The 27,677-nt window shown below is 47.3% G+C and overlaps 1 protein-coding gene across 2 annotated transcripts in view; it reads left to right on the top strand.

Moving 5' to 3' along the window:
- The window catches only part of MOB3C (MOB kinase activator 3C), a 232,399-nt gene that overhangs the window by 166,442 nt on the left and 38,280 nt on the right, over positions 1-27,677 (top strand). For both annotated transcript variants that reach the window (XM_078671671.1, XM_078671670.1), the window contains exon 3: positions 11,035-11,237. In XM_078671671.1, coding sequence (XP_078527797.1) covers positions 11,035-11,237 — 203 coding nt within the window. The remainder of the gene's footprint in view (positions 1-11,034; positions 11,238-27,677) is intronic.

Raw genomic sequence — 27,677 nt, 5'->3', positions numbered from 1 at the left:
CACTAAAAACTGGGGGCCTCATTTATGAGGCTATGCGTCACTTTTACGCCACTGGTGCGTCACTTTTTGTGACGCACCAGTGGCGTAAAAAATGCGCCTTGTTGCGCCATATTTACAAAGTGACGCATCTAGGTAAATGCGTCACTTTGTAAATCCCTGAGCCACATTATACCTGTGCCAGGTATAATGTATGCAAGGGGGGCGTATTGACGCAAGAAAGGGTCGTAGAAGTGACGCAGTGAAATCTATGAGATTTCACTGCGCCACTTCTAGGACACAAATGTGTCAATTTCTTATGCCTGCCTCACAGCAGGCGTAAGACTGACGCAGGCCCTTTCACATGGGGCTTGCCCCATGTGAATGGATACACTGCTGGAGTTGCGTCACTTTTGTGACACACTCCAGCAATGCGTCACTTTTGCGCCATACAGACGCATCTGTAACTCCTTGCGCAATGATGCGTCATATTGTAAATCTGACGCATCATTGGTGTTGCAAGGAGGGCACAGTGAAAAGTGACGCATTGCTGTTTTCAATAAAGCGATGTGTCACTTTTCATAAATGAGGCCCTGGGTTCCTATGCCAGCGCAGAAGATCGAGAAGGCTAATCAAAATAAGGTTTACAGAGATTCTGGATTGTGTTACCAAAACATATTGAACCTTGAACGCCTTGCTGGCTCGCTGATGCTCTCAATTTTAAAATAGTGATGCTTTTAGTCATGCATGATTGTCACACTTTGTTAGCATTGCTCACTGGCGCATAGAGTCGCTACTTCAGTGATGCTATCTGCCAGGAGGAGCCCACCTCCCTCCCCCCTGTGAAATCAGTCTTCCGAGAAAGGTTAAAACCTACAGCTCGCGAGACACAGCGCCGAGGATTATCCTGACAGAGGTGCCTTTGACGGATGACAGAATGCCATGAATTGCAGGCTGATAAAGGGAAAGTAGCTTGCAATGGAGCCAGCAGCCTAGAATTCTTAAGGCTCTCTCGTGTCACCTGTGAAGTGTGCAGGCAGGATAAAGCCATCAGGGGTCAGGGGAAAGGTTCAATGCCTTGCTGCCCGCGTCTGATTTGTGTGAATTGGCGGCCCTTGTTCGACGGGCTTTTCCTGGAAATAGTGGGATCGTTAGGCAGGGTAGTTGGGGGTCAGTGAACCTGAAAGGCTCTGATTGGTTTTTGTGCAAATCCTGTTTGTCGAGGGATCGCCGCCATGCCCGTGATTGCCGCAGCCGCTTCTGGGCTGCGCGAGCCGTTCACATAGGATGAATGCAGATGTGTGCTCGGGCCGCTCCTCGAAGGTTCCTGCAATTGTCAGACGCCCCCTCTGCGCAGTTACGGAGATTGTACTGCATGAATAGAGCTCGTTTAGTACAAAAAATTACTAGATTGCTTATTTCCAGGAATCGAAGCCGACTCCATGTGTAGTGGAGCGTGGAGCTGCCCGTTTCAGCACCGCCAATTTTTGCTTTGGTCTGACTCTACCTGCTGTTTTTTCCTTTTTATCTTGTTACTTACACACAGGACACCTGCAAATTGCAATCACCGTGGATCCTTCCTTTTATTTCCCCCTTTCACTTACAGTTTCACTTTTTCACAGGTTGGGCTGGCCGGGGCCAGCAGTCGGTGCTTGATTTGTGGTTGGGGTTGCAGGTGAAAGGGCCGGGCCTGTAAATGCTGGACCTTTTCTAGAAACAAAGTCCTATTGCTCTTTTTTGTAGCATTTAAACTAACTTGAAGGGGAGACTATTTGTTATTACTACCAATAAATTAAACAAGAATTCTCTTGGACACTTTGTAACCACAGACAACTACTGAAGGTTTGTTGATTTAATACAAAGCAAAAAATAACTGGACATAGAGACACCCTAAAATGAGGGTGTAGAAATACAGCAGAATTAGCGTAAAGCCAAATCTGCGTATCCAATTGAGACGATGTAACATAAGTCAACCAATTAATTAAAGAAATAGAATGCAGAGGATCATAAAGCATGAGTCAAAATTTCCCTGCATCGAGAGTTGATGAATTAAAATCATTAATCTATCCCTACTCTAGCACTATGATGACATCCCTATTTAAGAAATTTCAGGAAGAAGAGTAAAAGATGTCAGCATGTGACGTCTTCCTAAGAAGTCTCTCCACCATTAATTGGTCAATAACATAAAGCTATAGAGACAGAGCTTGTTCAAAGATCCTCTTTCCGAAGGAAAGGAAGAAGGCGCTTTCCCTACTCACAACATCACATTATTGCAGGTAACTTTCCCTAGATTCATTGCGGGTCAAGCCATCTGCTCTGGGTACAATCCTGAAGGTAACTTTCCATGGGACAATGGTGTTCTTCTTGTGCAATAATTTGCCCTTGTTTCCCAGGCCTTCTCCCGTGTGAAGAACAATGACTTTCCTTTATCGGCTCGTGCCACACACTTATAACTTCTTCTCTCCTTGCCTGACTAGTAAAACAAAGACATGATTCTAGATAACAAGAGCGCGTCTTTCACCTGCAACACAAAACATGAGAAAGAACAAATTCCACAGCACTCATGAAATCTGATTTGTTAACTCTAAAGTGAGAGTTTCCAGGGAACTTCATTTCAGGCCTACAAATTCAGCTAACATAAGGAAAACAGCATGTGAGCTTTTACTAATTGCATAAGAAATAAAGCAATTTCAGTTAATGCATTTACCTACATGTAAAACAACATGATTAATAATCGCCTTTAGTACATGAATAATTGTCAGTTTCACAGCACAAGTTATTCACGTGAATGTTTCCTACTGGTTACTTTCACTTTCTATATTTAATTCTCCATGTCACTTTAAATGACCTAAACACATCACTTTTTGTATTAATACATTTCAAAATTCTAACATCTCATGTTAATATGAGAAACGATTATATGCATGTGCGCTCTACACGTGTGATTATAAATCACCCCAACACATAAAATTTGATTTACGCTACATCACAGGTAATGGCGCCAGTACTCATTTCTGGGGATTGGACCATATTTTGTTATTAGCAGACTTTGCTCAAGAGCAAGAGATGGAAAAGCAGAAAAGGGAGAAAGAAAGAGGACGAGAACCATTGGAAAGCCAAGACAAAGGAGGAAAGAAGGTATGAAGATTGAGATAAAGAGACGAGACGTGTGATGTGTCACTGGCCTACATTAATGGAAAAGTATCAGAGAAGTAATTTAATAAAAGGAATTATTGAAAAGTGTTTATATTTTAAATGCATTGCAAAAAGGTAGAATTGCCATAGGATTGTGACAGAAAGAGTATGGACAATACTGTTGCACTCCATAAAATGGCTCCTCTTTATGTTAAATATATGATAATGAGTGCAGACATTTGGTACTGGGAGTGACCTGCTGGAGACCAGGGACCCCGTGCGGCTGGCCCTCCCTAGGATGGTTGGTTTAGCAAAGGTTCTGCAATGCCACGCTCGGTGTTGGAGCTGTGCAAGGGTAACAAGGGAGTTTCAGCAGACTGTGGAGGACTAGGGATGTCCACCGGAGGGTAGGCAAAGGTAAGGCTGACCATGTGAGAACAGGTCATAAATTGGGGCTGAGAACTGACAAAGGAAATGAAGACGCCTGGCACCAGCACAATAAATATCATAAGCAGGATCAAGCAGGCAGGAACTGTGCAGGAAGTGATGCTGGGAGCCCCAGTCCTCCCAGCCTGAATTCAAAAACTTAACACATATATGTGTGTTTTATTCTTGTCTGATTCATAAGCATAATCTGTGATCAAGTGCCAACGGATGTTAACCATGGCTAAGCATGACGGGACATGTGGTGTCCCAATATATGGATTGGTTTACAATTTACAGCAGTTTGTACTGTTTTCTGAAAAAAACATATGGCAGAAAGTTCCAGTGGTGTTAAAAATATTATGCAAATCTATTTGGACCATTTGGAGGAACACCAAATCCACAGAAGCACACAACAACTTCAGAGCCGCCACCAACGCCCACCATCAACTCATCAGAAAAATGAGGAAAAAAGCGATTAAAGACAGAATCTCCACTCATGCACACACAGTAAAGAACTCTTCAACATCATCAAGGAGTTTGCCCAACCCACCAGCGAGTCCAACGACATCCCTCCCTCACAAGACCTCTGCGACATACTCAGCACCTTTTTCCACCACAAAATAAAGAGCATCTAAGACCACTTCGACGAAGACAACCAACACACTGAACTCTCGCCAACCACCCCGACACCCTGAAGCCAGCGATTGACAACTGGACAGCCCTCCCCACCGAAGACATAGTGAAGACGATGAAGTCAATCCACTCGGGGGGGCCCCCACGGAACCCTGCCCCACCCCGTTATCAACAGACCCGCCGACACCATCGCACCCATGCTCTGCCACACCATCAACAGCTCCCTGGCAACTGCCTCGTTCCCTGACGACTGGAAACACGCTGAGATCAACCCCTCCTGAAGAAACCTTTGACGGACCCCACCAACCTCAAAAACTACAGACCCATCTCCCTGCTCCCGTACCCAGCGAAAGTCCTCAAGAGAGCCATCAACAGCCAACTCGCCACATTCATCGAAGAGCACAACATCCTTGACTCCTCCCAATCTGGCGTCAGAAAAAACCACAGTACGTAAGCCTCCCTCCTCGCCGCAACAGACAACATCCGTGACTTACTGGACAAAGGAGAACCAGCAGCCCTCATCCTCCTCGACCTCTCAGCGGCGTTCAACACAGTATCCCACCGCACCCTAATACGCAGACTCCACGACGCAGGGATCCACGCCTACCTCGAGACCCTACACCTACCACCTGCGGAGTCCCCGAGGGGTCCTCCTTCAGCCCTATGCTCTTCAACGTCTACATGGCTCCGCTCGCCCCATCATAAGAACATACGGACTCAACATTGTGTCATACGCAGACAACACCCAACTCATCATCTCCCTATCCAACAAACAACACCACCAGACACAACTTTCATGAAGGCATGGAAGCCGTCGCCAAATGGATGAAATACAGCTGCCTACAACTAAACACCAACATAACGGGATTACTCCTCATGGGCCCAAATTTGACGCTGGAACGACACCTGGTGGCCCCCTGCCCTCGAAAGCCCCCCAACCCTCACGCACCACACACGCAACCTGGGAATCATCCTCGACTCAGAGCTCAAAATGAGCAACTCCGTCTCGTCCTCCTGCTTCCACACCCTCCACCTCCTATGTAAGACCTTCAAATGGATCACCCTTGAACACAGAAAGACTGTCACTCACGCCCTGGTCACCAGCGGGCTTGACTACGGCAACGCACTCTATGCCGAAATAAACAAAAACCTCACCCGCAAGCTACAGAACATCCAAAACGCAGCTGCAAGACTGGTCCTCAACCTGCCAAAACACTGCCACATCTCCCAGCACCTGCGCACACTCCACTGGCTCCCCATCAAAGCTAGAGTCACCTTCAAGATGCTAACCCATGCTCACAAGGCTCAAATTCCACGCACCCCAAAGGACCCTACGATCAGCCCAGCTCTCCTATACCGTGGTCCCCTGAACTGGAAAGACCAGATCGGGAGGCCGCTCCTTCTCCTTCCGCGCGGCCAGAGCCTGGAACAACCTTCCGCTCCACCTCAGACAGAAAACATCACTCCCCATCTTCGCAAGAAACCTCAAAGCCTGTCTCTTCGACAGACCCCCTCCTTGATGGACTGGAACCTGCGTCCCCCCACCCCCTATCGCCTTGAGACCCTTACAGGTGAGTAGTCACGCTTAACAAACACCTGATTGATTGATTGATTGATTTCTGTTGCTTGACTAATACAAAATGGAGCAAATAGTATTTGCAAAAGTGTAAAAATGGAGTAGATTACTTCCACACTGTTTTTGCAGCTTACACAATAAGAAGTATATAAAATACATACATGTCCTTACCTGTGTGTAATATGGTTCGTTAAAAGGTCAAATTTATTTTTTCCTTTCATTACTTTAGAAGAACAGAGTACATAATATCTTTGCTGTTTTTCTACCAGGTTTAGTTGTTGATTACGATGTTTGTCAAAATCTCTTAAAGGCTCGTAAAAGGATTAATAAGCAACAGCTGTCACCAGGGCCGGCTCCTCCACTATGGCGGAGTAGTGTCGCCTTCCCCTGCCAGCACTCTAAAAAACCATGAAAAATAAAACTGGTTTAATACCCATTTTATTATTGTTTTATTCTTCTTGTGCCGAGTCTTGGGGCGGGGCCAGGGTGATGACAGGCTGGAGGGGGAGTGGAGGGCACTGCATTCACTGCGCATGTTGGTTTGTCCAGCCGTCTCAGTCCGGCCAGACCCACACGCGCAGTGAAGCTCTTTTGAACTCCAGCTCCATTGGAGAGAGCAGGAACAGGCTCCCAGTTTGTCTAGGGAGTGCAAATCATCGGCACTCAGGGCAATCCTGAAGCTGCTGTCATTTATGAGAGCAGCTTCAGGATTGGCCGTAGGGCCGCCTGGAAGCCTGTGCCTGCCTGAGAGGAGAGGAGCAGAAGAGAACGATCCTGGAGGGTGGCAGGTAAGTTATTTTTAATCTTTTTCTATTTGTCTTCTTTGCCCCCGCCATCCACAGCCCCTAACCCCCTCCCCACCTTTTTTCCCTGACACAAGCCGTTTCTGTGTGTCACTGATGGTTTCCCCATCAATTTACGCCATGCATGTCGTGGTGCAAAGTGGTTTGTGTGATATCATGGGAAGGAGACAAATCTGTTTGCCTATTTCTGTATTAAACATGCAGCACAAATGGTGTAATTCATAAGGATTTGTGCTCTGTGTTTTTGTGCACCAATTTAAGGTTTCTTTGGTCGATCTGAGGAGTAACTAAAAATAATCCTCGTGATATAGGTTGAAAACCATTTAGAATATGTAAACCATTTGATATATGTTAGTAATGTAAAGCACAATCAGACATCGCCAGAGTGATCGGGACATTTTTGTTATACAATGAATCATTGATATATCCAGTTGTGTGCATGTTTTATGTCATCACAGCATCCTATTTTTAGCCACTTGACTCCAATGTCTTGTCAATTGTTCCATTAACTGGGTCATTGAAGCCACTTGAGATGTAAGAAGCAACCAGTTCTCAGCCACTTAGTACCAGATTTGCGTTTTCTTAATTGAGCATGCAGTGCTGTGTGCTCGGGGTACCATAGAAAAATGGCGGCGCAATTACAATTTGTCCAGGTTATTCATCATTTTATGCGCAATTCTTAATCGGATGCCAAAAGAAATGTGTGCCAGTGAAAAAGATTTTGGTGCCAAGGTGATTTTACAACCTTGGTCTAAATGACGCCGTACCTATTTAAACATATGATATTTTTCATTCTTCACGTATTGGGTATATAGCATTTGAAATGCAATTTGCCATTTGCTACATCTAAACACAGTTATCCTCCCAAGATCTTTACACCACTTCACACACCCGAAAATCAACATTGCCTCATGCCCTTATTCAAATAAAACTTGTTTGCATTAGGTACCTACCCATGCGCTGTATTAGTGTCCCAACCCCCCTGCATTCTTCAAGGCTTGAAACCCATCCTTCCTAAACCTTAGGGGATGGAGCTCTCTATGTTCTCTAGAAATGCTCTTGTCTGATGGAAGGTCAGGCCTAGCCGGGAGCCGGGCGGTTGTATTCAGTTTCGGCTCCCGGCTACAGCGCTGCTCGGGAGCTTAATTTGGCGGTTCCCCAGAGTCCCGGGGGCTGTTTCCAGCACGTCTCGGCAGCGGAAGGTGTAGCTCACCGCTGGTGAGCCTTACATGCTTCATGAGACGCAGGATCGTCCCTGGCGCGACCTCAGAGGTATCTCGTGCCTGTGAGGCAAAATGGCGGCTGTCGGGTGGCTTTGTTCACCGGATCCTGTGGTGCCAGCAGAGGTTGCCACCTGAAGACCTTGGCCTCCCATTTTACACCAGCACTAGAGGTGTGCCGGGCCCCACCGCGACAAATGGGGCGCCCTTGCTGCTCTCATCAGAAATGCGCTCCAGTCTGCTCTGCCCCGCGGCTCGTCTAACCCCAAAATGGCTGCGCCTTAGGGACATCGGTGCCAATGACTCCCCGGGCGGACTTTCAAGCTCGCGAACGGCTGCTGCCAAAGCATCGCCTGAAGAGCTTTCCCTCCTCCTGTGCCCTCCTCCTGTACCCATCCAGCTTTGGCGTTGCTACGGCTCCTCTATATGGCCCCAGATGATGTGGGACGGCTTTGTGGTGTTCTCCCTCCTCCCGGGACAGCGGGACGTCTTTGCTGATGTGCCCCCACTGCCTGCCCACCACCCGCTGCCTCCCCATGCAGTCTATCTTCCTGGATTTTGCCTTGCCCCGTCATTGGCGTTGGGGACCCCAGTGAACTTTCCCCAGGTATGGGGGCGCGGGAGCCATGACCGGCAGATGGTCTTTCGGCATTGCTCCAGTGGACCCCAGCCCACATGCCTCCTCTCCTATCCTGACTTTGATTTTTTAACTTTGCACCCCCCCCCCCGGACTTCTCCTGGCACTTTGGGTCATACTCACTTCTTTTGGCCTGGCCGCCATTTTGCTGCTGCTCTCGGCCGTTTTTTTCTCTTGACCCTGGCCCGCCATCTTGTCTGTTCCCTCGTCCTTTACCCTTTTCCCTCGTTTCCCCCTCGACGATCCTCAAATGTTTTTTCCCTTTTCTGCTGTGGCTTTTCTCCATACCCTTGTAACCCTCCCACCCTCCCTACTCCCTCCCAATCTACTATTTGTATATTTATGTATATACCGATAGCTCTAATCACTAGTATATCTAGTAGACGATTGTACTCTCTACCATTCCTATGTGACGCTTAGAGTTTATCCATTTGTATCTCCTCCTTGCGTGACTTTACTACTTGTACATTTGCAATTTTTTTTCTGTTCGTATCTCTTCCTTGTGTGACTTTACAATGTATACTTTTGGAAAAAAAATTCCTGTTTGTATCTTTTATGTAATGCATGTAATCCTAAATCCTTATGTATCGCAACTGGTTCTTATGTAAAGCGCTCTGACACCTTCGGGTAAAGTTCGCGCTATAGAAAATCGCATTAACCGCATGCGTGCGGGCGGAATTCCGCTCGCACGCTGAGTTTTTTAAAAACGCACTTTACATGACGAGCTGGGCTCGTCATGAGCGTGCGAGGAGGCTACCTCATGACGAGCCCAGCTCGTCATGAGCGTGGAAGGGGTTAAACAAATAAATACAAAAATAAAAATACAGCAATGTCTACTTTAGCTTGAGAAAACAGATTCACAATCCGATTCAGAATCTCAATGCTCTCCACCAGTGTTTTGACACCTATGGGTATAGTGTGCTTTATAAGTCCCAGTAACTAACAACCTGTCAAAATCATCCAGATCCAGCAAGATCCCTTACTCCTGCTACTTACAATAATCCTCAAGACTCACCTGTCCAGTCAAGAAAGTGCTTTGTGTTTGTAGGCCTACAGTCCAAATACATAATTATCATATTAGATGAGGGATTTTAGGTAAAAAAAAGGAGGCTCATTTGGGGGTCGATCAGGGTGCATATCAACTAGACAGCAGGATGACCCAAGCCCTGGCAAAAGGTCTAATATTCGGATATGTACAAATTGTGTATAACGATCACTAATTTACAATCTACACTAAAATTCGTCCTGTCTTCACACTGTTAATGGAGTTGTTTGTGCTGTGTTTTACCAAGACTGTTGTAGACTATATATAGGTAATGATAGCTTTTATTTGGCAAACACAAGGTATATGTATATTTACATATTATATAAATATTTAGAAAAGACTTTGGACCTCAGAGCCCCCTCTCTTGGCCAGACGTTATCTGAATAAGCAAGCATCCAGTTTTAATTTAAACCATAGAAGAAGACCTCGCGAGCAGGATTTAGAAGAGGGTGGCATCTTTGCCTCCTCACTTTCACCTATTCAAGTACCATAACCTCAATACCATTTGCTTGTCAATACTATTATCTCAACTGAAATAAATTAAGAAAGAAGTTTTAGGATCAGTGAAAGGGTTAAGATAAGGAATACTTTCAAGGCTAGGGAAGGGATAAATGAGAGGGTAATGTTGAAAGCAAAGTTTAGATTTGGGGAAAGCTAAGGTATAGGTTTAGGCTTATGGATTGGGTTTGGGCACAGGTTAGGTTCAGGGTTGGTGTTGGTGATAGATTAGGGTTAGGCTAAGGTAAAAGTTTAGAGTTATGGATATTATTAAGGTTATGGTAATGGGTATGTTTAGGGTCCGCGTAAGGGATAAGTCCAGGGTTTGTTTTAGAGTAAGGGGCTGGTTTAGGGCCAGAGTGAAGGATAGATTTAGAGTTGGGGCAAGGTCAGCGGCAATCAGTGGAATTGGGACTGAAGGAGGTGTAAGGTTAAGAATACTGGGCAAACAAAATATTTAAAGTTATTAGTAAGATAAGGATTAGAGGAATTAATAGATTTAGAGTAAGAACATGAGCTAAACTATGGATGAGTTTAAGGGCATGGTAAGTGCTGATGAAAGGTTTATGTTTGATGTTAATTATAGCTATAGAATAGGATTAAGGTAAATATTGTCAAGGACATGGTAAAACATATATTAATGAAAGGCAAACGAGGTAATGGTAGATGAGGTCATTTGACACGGTAGTGGTAGAGTAGTTGGTGGTTGGCCTATTACTGACATAAATCCAGTTTGCAGAAAGTGAGAATGCAAATGTGTGTCTTTGTGTGTATGTAAGTGTGTGACTTTGTGTGATGAAATGCTGGCCTGCTCCTATATAAAATCGACAAATTGCTCTGCGAATGAGATCAATTAATCAATGACATATTAAATTCTTAGGTTTTATAATTAATTAGAATTTCATATGAATATCTGTAAAAGGTATATTTGGGCTTGGTGCTGGTCATCAACTGATTTTAAAAGTTTATATGGAATAAAATAAAGATTCTTCATTGCGTGTAGCTTTACTTATCCAATTGGTTATCCAGTGAGAATGCACTCAATTAAAGTGAGTTAAATGTCATGACTTTTTTTTGTCTTGCAGGGACTCCATTTCCGAAGAACTTCCAACAAGTTTGCACGAAAATCCTCACTAGGTTATTCAGAGTCTTTGTCCATGTTTATATTCATCACTTTGATGGAGTCATCAATGTGGGCGCAGAAGCTCATGTGAACACATGTTACAAGCACTTTTACTACTTCATCACAGAATTTAGCTTGGTTGATTATCGAGAGCTGGAACCACTGGTAAGAATGTGATCCTTCAACATGGAACATACAGAAAGTTTACCATGAAATCATTTAAAAACATTGTATAAATAATGCTCATTGTTGTAACATAAAGCTGTGTCTATAATATAGTGTTGGGACTTAGAGTTAAATGCTAATATATCAGAGGTTGCAAGTCAGAATTTCTTGGACATAAATATTATGCTATAAAAACCAAAATATGGTCTACCAAAATATTGTCTGTTCAGTATATACAGAAGATATATATATTGTCTATGTACATATATGGAGTGTAAGTATAGTAAGCTAAACTTGCCTGTATTGTCAGTAACCTTGACAATATTTTGGTAGTTGTAGGAAATTACCATATTTGGCATGACGTTGCCTACATTTTTGCCCTATCTTTTTTTTGCTGGACTTAGAACTCTGTGCACATAACCCCTGCTAAACAGGAGTAGAGTGTCTGGGCTCGCCCTTTAAACATGATTCAATTGGTGTACCACTGAATGACATATTTAACGGGGTTGACCCAAACAGCTCAGCATTGTGCTGACATATTTAACTAACCCATATGTCCCTGGTGTATGGTGTACGAAATACAGACAGGAGCTAGAAGTTAAATTCCCCCTATGGACTACAGCAGCAATTTTGTCAGCCACAGAGTGGGCCTATAAAAAATGGTTTCAGGTCGACCATGTGAAGCTTTACTTCTGCAGCCCAAAAACCTACTGTTAACTCTGACAAAATAACTGTTTCTTACATGTGCAAATCCCTGCTTTAAAATATTAATAAGACACCTCTAAGTATACCTTTTTGCCCACATGGTAGGGTGTTTAATATTTAAAAGTGGAACATGCACAAAATAAAAGCTGGCATGTTCCTCCAGTGACTAGCCCCCATTAGCTATTTTCACTGGCAGGGCTGCTGCTGTGTTCTGGCAAATGTCTTTAATATGTAACTTTTGACAGGCAGCGACTGGTATACTCATCCAAATTCTATTTTACATGTTTATTAAAGATCATATCCATTGGAAAAGTGGGATTTCTATTACATTTCTAGGATAAGGAAAGTTTTATTCTCCTGCCTGAGCCAGAGTTAGGCTAATCAGCTTTAGCCTAGGACAGTTGGCCTGCCAGTTCCTTTCTAACAATGAGGCGTGAAAACTACTCCAACACCAGAGACAAAAGCCTGGGTGTGGGGTGATGTTTTTATTCACCTTACTGGAAAGGCAGGTGGGGTGGGACCATGGACTTCATTAACTTATAAAGTAATAAGATGAGCCCCATCCTTTCAAAGGCAGATGTCAAGTAAAACTTGGAGGAAGGCAAGTCTTTGTTCTCCAGACACCAATAGCCATCCTGGCTCCAAACCCAGTGGAAGGGAAGCTGCCCCCCAAACCATTTTGGAGTGGAAACCGGGGACTGCCCATTTCTCTGTCCAAACCTTTGACTGGTCACAAAGGCTGTGCACAAGGGAGGGAAGAGTTCCCTCATCTTGACTTTTAGGAGTAAGGTGCACCGTGGGTTTGTTTGCAGTAGAGCAAAAAGGAAATGCTGAAAAAAGGGGGTAATGTTATCACTCCACACTTTTTACCCATTGGCTAGGGAGGAGCCAGGAGTCACCCCACCCATTGGCAAATGCAACCCGTAAAGGTGGCACCTCAAGGAACCCTTCTCAGAACAAAAGATTACAAGACAACTGGATCCTGCTCGCTGTAACCTAAGAGTAGCCTTAAGAACTGGACTTGCTCTAGCTTTAACCCAGGACACAGAAGTGGATTACATGAGTCAGTGGGCCAACAACTAACCTGTGTGGCTATAAACACACTAACAGCAAAAAAACACTTTTTGCTAGATTCCCAGGTGCCCAGGCACAAGCCGACCTGCACTTGACCTACTCAAGGCCTTTACTGGATCATGCTCTCTGAGTCTCCCCTGAGAGTTAGGAGACTTAGGTGCGCAACTGAGGAAAAAGGGACATACTCCTGCAAAGCTTTGGGTAGAATTTTGGCTTGCAGCTGCTAGAAGATAAAAACCAACAACCAGAGCCAATCCAAAGAAGGTGTGAGTTTACTGGGTTGAAGAAGCAGGTTTGTTCCACTTAAAGCTTCTCCGCGGCATCAAATCCATTTCAGCAGGCCCTTGTCGAGAAGGTTTCCAGTTTCATGAAGCCCTCATTGGATACAAGCTGCCGCATTGCCTAGATGGAAGTAAAGGACTTCAATTTTAGATACTAAGTCACAATGAGAAAATCTTGACCTACTGAAGGTGTACAAAGGCTGGGCAGGAAACACGCAGTTCTCCCACGCAGACCTTTTCTCGCTTAAACTAATGCCTTCAGCTGGACATTGCACAGCGGATATCTGGCTGCAAGAGGACTTTGATGGCTACAGCCTGGCACCTTGCAGCGCTGAAGGATTTTGGCTTCCATTTTGCATACTAAGCCTGAATGTAAAATTCTTGACCTACAATTCTTGACCAGTCCGTCCCGCTTGGCATATACTGCTTCCGGATCCATCATGATTGGTATGAAAGTGTGCATTGGTCCCGATCTATCATGACCATAGACTATCATTAGAACTTAGTGCTTTTTGGTGCTATTTTAACTTAGAACTTTAAAAACTCATATCAACGGTTCTTCACATTGGAATTTAGATTTTTTGAGAGAGTCTGATTTGGTGTTGTGCGCTCTTTGTCAGGGCATTGATTTAGGTGTGTAGACTGAGAGTCTTGTCCAGGATGGAACCCAGTGATTTTGCTGTTTGAACAATGATAGGCTATAGTTGAGAAAGTTTGATGTGTCTATCAAGTTTTAATAGGAGTGTTGTTGTCATGCAGTGCAATCAGAAGGAATTCTGTTTTCTGAGGATTCAGTGGGGGGTGATATTGGCGATTGGGGATTGTGGCTTTCTGAGGATTCAGTAGGGGGTGATATTGGCGATTGGTGATTGTGGCTCGCTCATCACTCTTTCTAGTACAGTTATGACATGGATGGAGGAGACTTTAAATGTATTTGAGTGTTGTAGGTATATAATGGGGAAGAGTTGTCTGGGGATTAACAGAGTGATAAAGGATTCCTTGGATATGTTAAAAGGAGTGGAGAGGAATATGGAGCCCTGATGGGTTTTTTGTTTAAGAAAAGAGGTGTTAGTACCAGAGTGTTGTTGAAAATATATTGTGCCACAAAATTATTGTAGCTAAAATATTGACTACTGTAAGAGAGTGGATTATTATTTGGGATTAGTGGTCACCCATCTCACGGAATAATAACATCAAGTTGTGTGGGGGCGAATCCTAAAAGTCATTAAATTAACTTGAGGGTGGCTGTGGCCCAGCGCAGAAAGCCTTAATTTAGGGTAATGTGTAATGGATTTATGCAGTACTAAAACAGTAATAAAGTCAAAACACTAAATAAACTATCCCACTCCAATTTAGAGCAATGGGGTAAAATGTAATACACTAAATTACAACAAAAAAAACAAAATTCCAATGAGAATAAATTCAAACCCTTCAATATCAGACGATGACTTCAAGACTACAGTGCAAGCCCTAGTCTTCACAAAACTTGACTATGGAAACACACCCCTCACCAGCATTCCCAATACTCGCTGAGATCTTCTAAATAGCTGCATTCAACTTGACAGCCTGCCTGTCATCAGGTGCCAACAAATGTGCTCACTCCTCACCCGTGCTGATCACCCTCAACTGGCTACCAATTGGAACCAGAATTCAATTCAAGCTAGCCTGCATTATTCGGCAGGCTCTTCACAGAAGGAGTCCAAATGTCCTTGCCTGCTAATTTATCTCGTCAGCAGGGCCCTGAAATCTCAGAAGCTTAGACCATCTTCTTCTTGAACCGTCTTCAAAAAGTCCTGCACTCTAAGACAATTCTTCTCTGGCATTCGTCCAATATCTGGAACTCTGTTCTTTCAGTTATAAGAACCACCCCACTTTCAAGAAACAATCTAATCACTTTCTCATCAATACTTCCAGTCATGATTCCCCTCCAGCTGGTCACACCTATTTAACTATTAGCCATGGCTGAAAAAGGATCCATGGAGAATACATTAACACCTTTATGGAGATGGCTTTCTGTCTGATTTCAACGCTCCTATTGAAGATGCTTCTTTTCCTACATCTCGCTCCTCCTTAATCCCACTGCAGGGGCGAATCCTATACGCTCCTTCCCAACGTTTATCCCCTTGCACCAAATATTCTTGTTAAGTAAATATATACATTTGTGTAAATATCTAGTATATTTCCATTCATCTACTGCAGAGCCCTCAGAGGCTTGACCTCAACCCTTGTCTAAGCACTCTTTGCATTGCATACTGTTAGAAATTGAGTTTTTGATTGGCTGTGGTATGCACCTAAGCCAGACAGAACCCACCACTCTAGTCAGGGCAAGGGAGTCTCACACTTAAGATAACCCTTGCTCAACCCCTTGGTAGCTTGGCAGAGCAGTCAGGCTTATCCCAGAGGCAATGTGTAAATCGTCTACACAACACACAAAGCAGCGACACATTAGGCACACCACAAAAGAAACTTTACACAAGGTTATATAAAAATAGTCTTTGTATTATCCAGAAAAACACATTAGAATATAATCACATATATTACACAGTGCCACCAGGCACTTGTCATGACTTCCCAGGGATTGACAAAAATCACTAGGCCAATTGGGCCACTGTCATAACCACATAACATTTAGGGGTTTTGTAGCATGAAAACACCATACAGAACCAACATCAGCAGTGCACTAAAGTACCCAATTATACTGTGCACACATTACAAAAATAGCATAGAAACTGAGTGCCTAGACACCCTCCCTGAACATAATCAACAGTGCACCATAGTACAACACTTGCCAAGGGCACACATTAGGAACAAGAACATCACCTCACTGTATGGTCATCAATCCGGAACACCTGACAACTGGTGATAGTTAACACCCCTAAAGGTATGTCTGCGGCCGCTGCCTGAGACCATAGCTAAAACCAACTGTGCTCTTGTTGGCGGAGAGACCTGACTTGGTCCCACGAATGCGCAAATGGAACAAAGCACAGTTGCCCGTGTAAACACAAGGCAGTTGCTGATGGCCGGGATGCTCTAGTATCAGAGGAATACCTCCATGACCTTTGGCAGCCTTACCAGATCTCCCATGCCAAGGGAGAAAGCCAGTGGCTACCCACGTCCACCAGGGCTACCGTGCACCAGCCACGCTTCTCTTCTCCTTCCCCCAGGGAACTCGCTCGTTTCCCTCTGACGGGTCAGAGGCTCCCTCCGATCCTTTGTTGTCCTCAGCGCGCAGGGCTGTGGCGTTCTTTCCCCTCTCTTAAAGGAAGGCGGGCCCTGCCAGGGGGATTCCAGGCAGTCAATGTCACTGATCCCAGGAGCCAGGAAATATTGTGGGACGGTCCCTTTCCCCCTGACGGTGTAGGTCGTGGCCCCCTTCACCAAAGGGGGGCCATACTAGGAAATATAGACGCTGCCTGCTTGGTCTCGGAGCGCCCCCCATGTGCTCTCCGCCCTTCAGCATGGCGCTCCTCTCAGGACAAACGGAGGGCCTGAGGACAAGAAGAGCAGGCGATTCCCCTGCGCTTGCCAGTCACAGTTAGGAATGCTACCCAAATAGGGAGCACTCTTCCCACATCGGGGCGCCAGTAATGCGCTACACATGCACTTAATTCTTTGCAAAAGGTGGGGGGGCAACCAAAGGGGGAAGCGCTCTCCATGCACTGTTCTACAGCAGGAGCCCACACTGGGACAACAGAATTGGGAGCACAAAATCCCAAGAGCTCACCACACGCTGTAATACATCACCCAGGCCAAGTGCACCGCCCTGGGGATGACTGAGGGCCCGAGCAGGCTCGGGACAGCACACCGGCAAAGTCCAGATGGCGGTTCCCTGGCAGCACAGGAATCCCCCTGGTCCCACGCTACCTCTTCCAGTTAGAGTTCAAAAAGTTCAAAGTAAGCTCCCCCAACATGGGGTCCCAGCCCCAATACTTATAGTTTAATTTATTAATGAGTTTTATATAGCGCTAGCCTGACCCGAGGGTATTGAGCGCTTCACAACAGTTTTTGAGTAACATTCATCCAATAAAGCTGTATTTACATATAGGTCCGGAAGTCCAAGTGTGCTGAGCTGCATTGAGGTAGTCCGTGAGTCCTGAGATAACCTCATAGAGTGCACGTTGTCCCCATTAAGGGGGGGGAGGAGTAGTTAGGGGTCAAATAGCAGGGAGGAGGTAAGTAAGTAAGTAAGGATAGACTCCGAGCCCAGTCCAAACCAGTTCTGGGGGCACTTTGCAAGTGCACAACAACTTCCATTGCCAGAGTGAGCCCTGGGGGGGGGAACCCTCATTGTGGAAGGCAGGCCCAGCCCTATTCAGGTGCAGGTGCTACTCCTTCCACCACTCCAAATGCCGACCAGGCCTATTCAGCCTAGCGCTGACTCAGCCAGACTCTCTGGAGCCACTACACATCCCCTCTCCCCCTGTCGGAACCAGACGGTCCATACACAACAGGCAGGCACAAAGACACAGAGCACACAGAAACGCCGACTTCTAAAAGTGGCATTTCTAAAATAGTAAAAATAAATCTGCTTTTACCAGTAAGCAGCATTTATCACCACTATTCCAAACATACCAAACTTGATCATGCGACTCCTCTCATGTCAGGAATTACCACTGAAGCACATATAAGGGAATCCCCAATGCATCCCTATGAGAGGGCAGCCTTACAGCAGTGTGAAACCAAATAGGCTGTTTGTCACTACCAGGACATGCCGCACAGTTACGGCACATGTCCTACCTTTTGCCTACACGTCACCCTGCCCGTAGGGCTAGCTAGGGCCTACCTTAGGGATGACTGACATGAGGTAAAAAGAGAGTCACAGACGTGGCAACCCCTTAATGTGCCATGTCACAGCGGAAGTAAATGGCACGCACTAGCCCTGCAGCAGCAGAGGCCTGGGACAGCTTTGGGAAGCTACTTTGGTGGGTGGGCAAGCAGCGCTACAAGCCCACCAGTAGCATTTAATATACTGGCCCTGAGTATATGGGATATGTTAGAACTGGGGGTCTCTAGTTGGCAGAGGTAGGTACCACTGTCCACATAGGGACCCTTGCTTCTAGTCAGGGTAAGGAGGAAACTCTTTAGATAGCCTCTGCTCACCCCCTTGGTAGCTTGGCACAAGCAGTCAGGCTTATCCAAAAGCAATGTGTAAGGTATTTGTACCAACACTCACAGTAACACAGTGAAAAAACCACAAACTGACTCCACAACAGTTTAGAAAAATAAAGGTATTTAATCTAAACTACACAAGACCAAAACGACAAAAATCCAACATACACAGTTCAAGAATAAGGTTGCAAAAGGGTTCTTAAGGTTGCGATAAAATAATCCACAGTTGCGTGAAAAGTTCACAGTTGCTTCACGTTTGGCTCCCAGTACCTTTTAAAAGCGAAGAAGTTCCAAAGCAGAAGCTGGTGAGGTGGAAAACAAGCGATGCGTTGCTCCTGAGACCCTGGGGAGGCGATGCGACAACCCCGCTGCAGCAGCGGGTGTGTTGCGACGAATCCGGTCTGTATGGGGAGGAAGGCGGACTTGTATGGATGCCGGTAGGTTCCGTAGGAAGTTTTCTCTTGCAAAGGAACGATGCGATGATCTTTGGAGTTGCTTCGATCTCCGGGGCTATGATGCGCGGACCAGCGGTGATCTCTCTCGCAGCTCCTCGATGCGATGGCTTCTGCGATGACACTCGCAGCGACGTGATGCGGTCCACAAGCAAGCTATGTGGCGATCTCACCCAGCGACGACAGGCTCTGGGACAACACTTGCAGCGAACAAAGGATGCGACGGCTCTGGCAGCGGCAACAGGCGCTGCGACGATCTCGGCCTTCGTAGCGGCAGGGAATTTCCTCGCACTGTCAGGGATGCGCTCCGCAAGCGAGCGATGCGACAAAACATGCAGAAAGTCTTTAAAAGCTTGGTTTCACGCTCCCCCAACACAGGTACAACTTCCAGAGGCACCACACATGGGCCACACACTCCAGGAAGGACATCACTCTCTCAGTAGAGTTCAGGGAAGCTGGGGGTGAAGTCCTTTTGTTCCTGGGACTTCAAAAACAGGGAGCCAGCTCTTCTCAGGCCCTTGGATATTCCTTCAAGCAAGGGGACACAGCACAAAGCAAAGTCCTCCCCCTCTCCTTGGCAGCTAAGCAAAAGCAGGTCAGTCCAGCCGAGCAACAGCAGGACAGTTGTCCTTCTTCAGTTTCAGCTTTCTCCTTGGCAGAGGTTCCTTCTTGATTCCAGGATGATCTAATTTTCTGTAGTCAGGGGTCCTGTACTTATACCCCTAAAGGTCTTTGTTCCCTTTGTGCAGGAGGGCTCTGAGCCCGGTCTGAACCAGTTCTGGGTGTTCCTTGAGCACTTTGTTTTCCTGGCTTCTCCTTTCCTTTCAGAGAGAGGGGCAGGGTCGTCAGCCGCACAGCAGGAGGTGGAGCCAGTATTGTGGAAGGCAGGCAAAGTCCCATTCAGGCCCAGGTGCTATCTCCTCCCACCACTCCAGTTGCAAATGCAGTCAGTCAGCCTAGGGCTGACTCAGCCAGCCTCCTGGGGAATCCCCACCCCCTGTCACTCTCAAACCAGACAGTCAATTCACAAACAGGCCTAGGCACACAGAAAGGTCAGACAAGAGAACAGCAACTTTCTAAAAGTGCTATTCTCAAACACAGGAGTTAAAAACCACTTTTCCTAAACGATGTGTTATTAAATTCTGAGTTCAGGGATACCAGACTTTTATGTCCTATCTTGCTCTTATAGGAAGATATGCTGGTAGCCACTGTTAAATGTTAAATGATAAATGTTACAGGATTTCTAGAGCGCATGGCTGCCCGTGAGAGTCCCAGCGCTGAATAAGTGCAGGCAGAGTCAGAAGGGGGGAGCTCATGGAAACAGCAAGGTTTTCAGAGATTTCCGGAATGCCAGAAGATTGGGCTGTGCACGAATATCGGGGGGGAGAGTTCCACAGTTTAGAGGCGTTGTAGGAGAAACGCCGACCTCCCGATCCTGTTCTCTTGATCTTAGGTGGCAAAGTTAAGTGGGCGTTAGAGGATCGGAGAGGTCTGGCGGTGGTATAAGGAGTTACCAGGTCTCTGAAGATGGGAGGGGCTTTCCCGTTGAGAATTTTGTGCGTTAGACAGAGCGCCTTAAATTGCACTCTTTCCACCACTGGCAGCCAATGAAGTGCTCTGATGGCTGGTTTGGCCGAGCACCGACTTTTGGTATTGGTAAGGATCCATGCAGCTGCGTTCTGCACCACCTGTAGTTTAGTGGTTACTTTCCGCGGGGCGCCCAGAAACAGTGCGTTTCCATAATCCAGCCGTGACAGAATAAGGCCCTGGATCAGGAGTTTCCTTGATGAAAAAGGGAGCAGTGGTAGAATTTTCCGGGCGGATCGTAGGAGCCCATAGCAGACTCCGGCCGTTTTCCTAGCTCGGGTGTGCATGGTAAGATTTTGGTCCAGCCATAATCCGAGGCTTTTAATCTCGGATTTGGGGGTAGGGGGCTTACCCATACATGGGGGCCATAGAGAGTCCGGACGAAAGTAAGACTGTCATGGAGAAACGATTTTAACCAGGCCAGGGCGGTATCTGTAATCCCAAGATCTCTGAGTCGCTGGACCAGCATATGGTGGTTGACCGTGTCGAAGGCCGCGCTCAGGTCCAGGAGGATCACTGCCACTGATCCTCCTGCGTCCATGATCTTCCTGGCCTCCTCGACCACCGTCCCCATCGCTGTTTCAGTGCCCTGGCCAGGGCGAAAACCCGTCTGTGAGGGTTTGAGTAATTCATTGGTTTCGAGATAATTTGACAGCTGGGCATTTATAAATTTTTCTGTCATCTTACTGATGCAGGGGAGGAGAGATATGGGCCTGAAGTTGGCTAAATTGAGGGGGTTAGGTTTTTTAAGTAGGGCTCTAACCTTCGCCTTCTTCCAACTAGGGGGCACCACTCCGTCTGCTAAGGAGGCATTGATTAAGTTTACCATAGGTGCAAGGATGGTGGGTGCTGCCAGCTTTAAGATTTTAACTGGGGCCGGGTCAGACGGTGAGCCACTTTTAAGAGATTGGAATATGGAGGACAAGGTATCCCTACTTATGGGAGTGAATGTATCAAGTCTCGTCTTAAGGTTCTGGGTCTGCACTAGAGGCGAAGATGGTGAATCCAGAGCGGTGATTGGCGGGGGTTGCTGGATGATGTTTTGAATCTTTTGATCAAAAAACATGGCCAGCTTATCACAGTGGTTATCTGCGGGTTCAGTCGAACGTGTGGGCTCTGGGGTTTTCAAAAGTAGTTTTACAATTTGGAAAGTCTCCCTAGACGAGCAAGATGCCGCATGAATTTTCTCCTGAAAGAAGACAGTTTGGGCATTTTTCAAGGCTTTTTTATAGTTGAGAATGGCCAACCTGTAATCCTTCTTGCTATTGGGGTTGAAGTCTTTCCGCCACGTTCTTTCAGCCCTTTTACATAACTTTTTCAGAAGGCGGGTTTCCTGGGTAAACCATGGGGAGGACGTTTTTTTACGGGATGTCCGTTACGTTTTTTTGGGGAGGATGGTGTTAAGGGAGCTTTCGATCCATGATGAGAACTCTGTGTCCGCGATTATGGGGTCAGTTGTATGGCTGTAGCCAGCATCCCCATGATAGCCTATGGAGCAAGATAGCCTTGCAGCAGTGAAAAACGAAAATGGCTGTAATTCACTACCAGAGCAAGTCACCTGCACAAGTACATGCCCTACCTTTCACATACACTGCACCCTGCCCAAGGGGGTACCTTGGGCCTTCCATAGGGGTGACCAATGTGCACAGAAAGGGAATGGTTAGGCCTGGTCAGTGGGGACACTGACCAGGAGGACATGGCAGTTCACAGACTGCACATAGGCACTGCGGTGGCAGGCCTGAAACACCATTTTAGGGCTACTCATGTGGGTGGCACCATCAGTGCTGCAGGCCCACAAGTAGCATTTGTCATCACCAGTGCACTTTACTCAGTGCACTTTACTAGGGACTTCTTGGTGATACAAATATGCCAATCATGTATATCCAATCACAATAACAATTTACACAGGGAGCACTTACACTCTGACACTGATCAGCAGTGGCAGAGTGTCCAAAGCATCTAAACCAGCAAAAACGAAATCCAGCACAGCATCAAAAATACAGGAGGTAGAGGCAAAAAGATAGGGGTAAACCACGCCAAGGATGCCAGGTCTAACAAGTGTCCCCTCCAGCTGAAAGTGAGGAGGACTGCCCACCCTCTTGGGAGTTCTCTACACTAAGGCGGAAAAACCTGGACAGACCATCAGCATTGGCGTGTTCTGTGCCAGGACGGTGTTCCACCATGAAGTCCATTCCCTGTAGGGAGATGGACCACCTCAACAGTTTTGGGTTCTCACCCCTCATCTGCATTAACCATCTGAGGGGTCTGTGGTCTGTCTGAACACGGAAGTGAGTCCCAAACAGGTAGGGCCTCAGCTTCTTCAGAACCCAGACCACAGCAAAAGATTCCCTTTCAATTGCACTCCCCCTCTGTTCCCTGGGGAGTAGCCTCCTACTAATGAAAGCTCCAGTCTGATCCCAGCCCACCTCAGTGATCTGTGAGAGTGCTGCTCCCACACCATGCTCTGAAGCGTCTGTCTGCACTATGAACTCACTGGAGAAGTCAGGTGCCTTGAGCACCGGTGCTGTGCACATGGCAGTCTTCAGGGCATCAAAAGCAGTCTGTCAAGCTTCGGTCCAATTCACTTTTCTGGGCTGCTTCTTGGAAGTCAGCTCTGTCAAGGGGGCAACGATGGTGCCATATCTCTTGACAAACCGTCTGTAATACCCGGTGAGACCTAAAAAGGCTATCACCTCTGTCTGGGTCTTGGGGGGCTCCCAAGCTCGAATGGTATCAATCTTTGCCTGTAGGGGCGCCACCTGGTCGCTCCCTACCTGGTGTCCCAAGTACACCACAGATCCCTGCCCTATCTGGCACTTACTGGCCTTGATAGTGATGCCTGCCCTTTGCAGAGCCTTCAACACTTCACAGAGGTGTTGCAAATGTTCCTCCCACGTGGAGTTGAACACAGCAATGTCATCCAGGTATGCGACGCTCAATTCCTCCAGCCCGGTCAGTACCTGATTAACCAGTCTCTGGAAGGTGGCAGGGGCATTCTTCAACCCAAAGGGCATGACTCGGAACTGAAAGTGCCCCTCTGGCGTTGAGAATGCAGACCTCTCTTTGGCCCCATCAGTTAAGGCAATCTGCCAGTACCCAGAAGTTAAATCAAATGTACTGAGGTACCGGGCAGCTCCCAACCGATCCACGAGCTCATCAGCTCTGGGAATGGGGTGTGCTTCAGTCTTGGTGACTGCATTGAGCCCACTGTAGCCCACACAAAACCTGAGTTCTGGAGTGGCACCGGACGCAGCAGCTTTTGGGACTAAGACCACTGGGCTAGCCCAGGGGCTGCTGGAGGGCTCAATTACCCCTAGCGCCAGCATCTTGGAAACCTCTTCCTTGATGCTGGCCCTGACCTTGTCAGCTACCCTGTAAAATTTCTGTTTCACAGGCAGACTATCTCCAGTGTCCACATCATGGACGCACCAATTGGTGACACCTGGGGTCAGGGAGAACAGGGAGGAAAACTGACCCAACACCTGGCGACAGTCCCTCTGCTGTTCTGGAGTCAGGGTGGACGAGAGGACCACACCATCCACTGACCTGTCTTGCTCCTTAGCTGCTAGGAGGTCAGGGAGAGGATCACTATCCTCTTCCCCTCCAGCATCTGTAACCATGAGCATTGTCACTTCAGACCTCTCAAAGTGTGGTTTGAGACGGTTCACATGGAAGACTCTCAGGGGTTGCCTGGGAGTCTTCAAGTTAACCAGGTAGACTACTTCGCTCTTGCGTTCCACCACCTCATGTGGCCCAGTCCACTTGTCTTGGAGCGCACAAGGCTCCACTGGCGCCATCACCCACACTTTCTGCCTAGGTTGAAATTCGACCAGAGTGGTATTCTGGTCGTACCATCTTTTCATTTCTTCCTGGCTAGCTTCCAGGTTCTCCTGAGCAAGCTTCCTGAAGCGTTGTGTCTGGTTACGGATGGCCAGCACATAGCTGAACACATCCTGGGGAGTTTTCCCACGGGATTTCTCCCACCCCTACTTCACCAGTGTGAGAGGTCCTCTAACAGGGTGGCCATACAGGAGTTCAAAGGGACTGAACCCTAAGGACTTCTGAGGCACCTCCCTGTAGGCAAACAACAGGCATGGTAAAAAGACGTCCCACTTCCGTCTCATGGGCTCCGCTAGGCCCATAATCATACCTTTCAGGGTGCGGTTGAACCTTTCAACCAACCCATTTCCTTGAGGGTGGTAAGGAGTGGTGAACTTATAAGTTACCCCACACTCCTCCCACAGAGACTTCATGTACCTAGAGATAAAGTTGGTACTCCGGTCGGAGACCACCTCTCTGGGGAACACTACACGGAAAAAGATCCGCATCAATGCCCGGCCCACCACGGGTGCTGTGATTGTCTTGAGAGGGACTGCTTCCGGGTACCGGGTGGCATGGTCCACCAAGACCAGGATGAACCTGTTGCCTAAGTCTGTCTTGGGGTCCAGGGGCCCCACAATGTCGATGCCCACCCGCTCGAAAGGGGTGCTCACCACGGAAAGGGTTGGAGGGGTGCCTTGCACTTCACTCCAGTCTTGCCACAGGCCTGACATGTTTGGCAAGATCTGCAAAAGGAATCAACGTGCTTCCTAATCTGGGGCCAGTGGAAGTGGGTGACAAGCCTGTTTAGGGTCTTGTCTTGCCCCGATGTCCTGCGAGAGGCACGTCATGAGCCAGACCCATTAGGAAGTTCCTGAAGCGCGTGGGTACCACCAGCACACGGGCTGCACTGGGCTCAGCAAACTTAGGCTCGCTATATAACAAGTCATCTTCCCAGTAGATGAAGTGATCTCTGGACGCTCCACCTGCTGCCTGGTCTGCAGCCTGTTGCCACATACCCACGAGAGAAGGGCACTCTTTCTGCTCCTTGCAGAATTCCTCCCTGGAGGGCCCACCTTCTTGCTGCTAATGGGTCAGCTCAGGCAGGTCACCCAGTTCGGCCACCTGTTCCCCTGTAGGTTCCAGGGCATCCCCCTCAGATTCTGCTCCTTCCTGGACCGTGGGAACGGCTGGGGCTGGTTTCCCGTTCCCTCTGCCTCTTCCTCGCCTGGCAGGTCTGTGGGCCACTGTTTCAGGCTCCAGTTCTGCTGAACCACCCCTACTGGCTGCCATAGTATGGGTGGTCACACAGATCCACGCAGGCAAACCCAACATCTCCAAATGAGTTCTGTGTTCTACATCCTTCCATGGAGAACTCTCCAGGTCATTACCTAGCAGACAGTCTACAGGCAAGGCATCACTGACAACAACTTCCAAGAGACCAGAGACCCCTCCCCATTCAAAGGGAACACGTGCCACTTTGCAGAGGCGCACTGAGATATCAGCTGCAACTACCGGGCGGAGTACATTGGGGATACACTGCTCTTCAGACACCCACTGACACCTCACGGATGTCACGCTGGCTCCTGTGTCTCTCAGAGCCTCTATCTCCCTCCTATTGATGATCACCTTCTGCCCGTATTTCTTAGTGTTAGGGGGCAGTAAGGTTTCCTGGACCATCTCTTGGTCTCCTAGGGAGACAAGGGTCATAACTGCTAGTTCTCCTTCCCCACTAGAAATCAAATCCCCTCCCAAAGCTACACTTGCTAACCCTGGGACTGGAGCACCAGCGGGTGCTGGGGGTTTCTTGGGGCACCAGTTGATAACATGTCCCACCTCATTGCAGTGAAAGCAGGTAGGGGGACCTCTGTTTTCCAATCGGCCCCTAGGGGGCCATGGCTGCTTGGGTCTGGGGGAATGGATCTCCTTTCCCTGGGAACAATTTTGGGGCCCTTAAGAGAACTCCTTTTGGTTGCCCTTGTCCCCCCCCACTCTTCTGCTGGGGACCCTGCCCACCTTTGGCTGTGGCACCCACAATTCCTCGGTGGACCCTGGTACTGGTCCAGCGGTCCGCCTCCTTACAAGCTCAATGGGGTCTGTCAGCTTGCTGTCTAAAAGATGCTGGCGCAGCTCTGGAACTCAAAGACTACTCAAGTGCTCCCAACGAATTAAATGCAACAACCCCTTATAATCAGTTACTTTGCTCCCCTTCATCCAACCTTCCAGTGCACACGAGTACAAATTCACACACTCCATCCAAGTCTCAGACTCTTTCTTCTTAGAGTTTCTAAACTGCAGTCTGTACTGCTCTGGAGTAAGTCCATACCTGAGACACAGGGCCTCCTTCATATTGGGGTAGGTCATGGCACCTGCTAACTCTAAGGGCTCTAGAGCACTCCTCCCAGAAGCCTCAAAATGTTTCCACAGGCCCGCCCCAATGCTGTTCAGGCACACCATTCATTCTCAATGCAATTTCATAAGAAGTAAACCAGGCGTAAATATCCTCACTCCTTTTGTTATTCTGTACCAGATCCTTGGGAATATATACTTTACCCCCTGCACTGGCTGTGCGCTGCCACCATTTGAACTGGCTTCCACCTCCTTGGCTTTAAGATCCAGTTCTCTCATGCTCCAATCATGAGCCAAAAGCAATTTATTTTCCTCCAGGGCACGGGCATTTTTACTCTCCTCCGCCCCCCTTTTTCTCTCAGCTCTTTGATTCTCTTTTTCCATTTCCAATTGCTTCATTTTCAATTTCAGGACCTCCAAGTAGTCATGGTCCCTTGCTCTTTGATTTTCTTCTAACTCTTCTTGAGTGAAGCCCCTACTGGAATGGTTACTGCCAGCCCTTGAGCCTACTCTGCTCACAGGCAGATCTGTGATTTGAAAACCATTTCCTGTACTGGCATCATTTCCCTCTTTTGCCTCCCAATGGACCTCCAAGATTCACTGCAACTCCTCTTCCCTGGTGTTGATCTTTATGGGGCACTCAAACTCTTGGCAGAATTGCTTAAGCTGTGTAGCCTTGTAGGAATACAAATCCTCAATGACAAATTCCAATTCCAATTCTGCCTCCTTACTGACTGCCTTTCCATTCACAGACATGATGCTTCGAAGAGTTACTCAAAAATAGAACCAACCAAAAAACCAGTAGTATGCGGTGGCATAGTGGTCTGCACTCACTAGTGATGTACATCAATCACTGTGGGTCTAGTACAAATACAAGTTCAAATCCCAGCGCTGACCATCAATGTTAGAACTGGGGGTCTCTAGTTGGCAGAGGTAGGTACCACTGTCCACATAGGGACCCTTGCTTCTAGTCAGGGTATGGAGGAAACACTCTTTAGATAACCTCTGCTCACCCCCTTGGTAGCTTGGCACAAGCAGTCAGGCTTATCCAAAAGCAATGTGTA

This window comes from Lissotriton helveticus, chromosome 1_2, assembly GCF_964261635.1.
Source record: "Lissotriton helveticus chromosome 1_2, aLisHel1.1, whole genome shotgun sequence".
NCBI lineage: Eukaryota > Metazoa > Chordata > Amphibia > Caudata > Salamandridae > Lissotriton > Lissotriton helveticus.
This window is presented reverse-complemented; position numbering and strand designations above follow the sequence as displayed.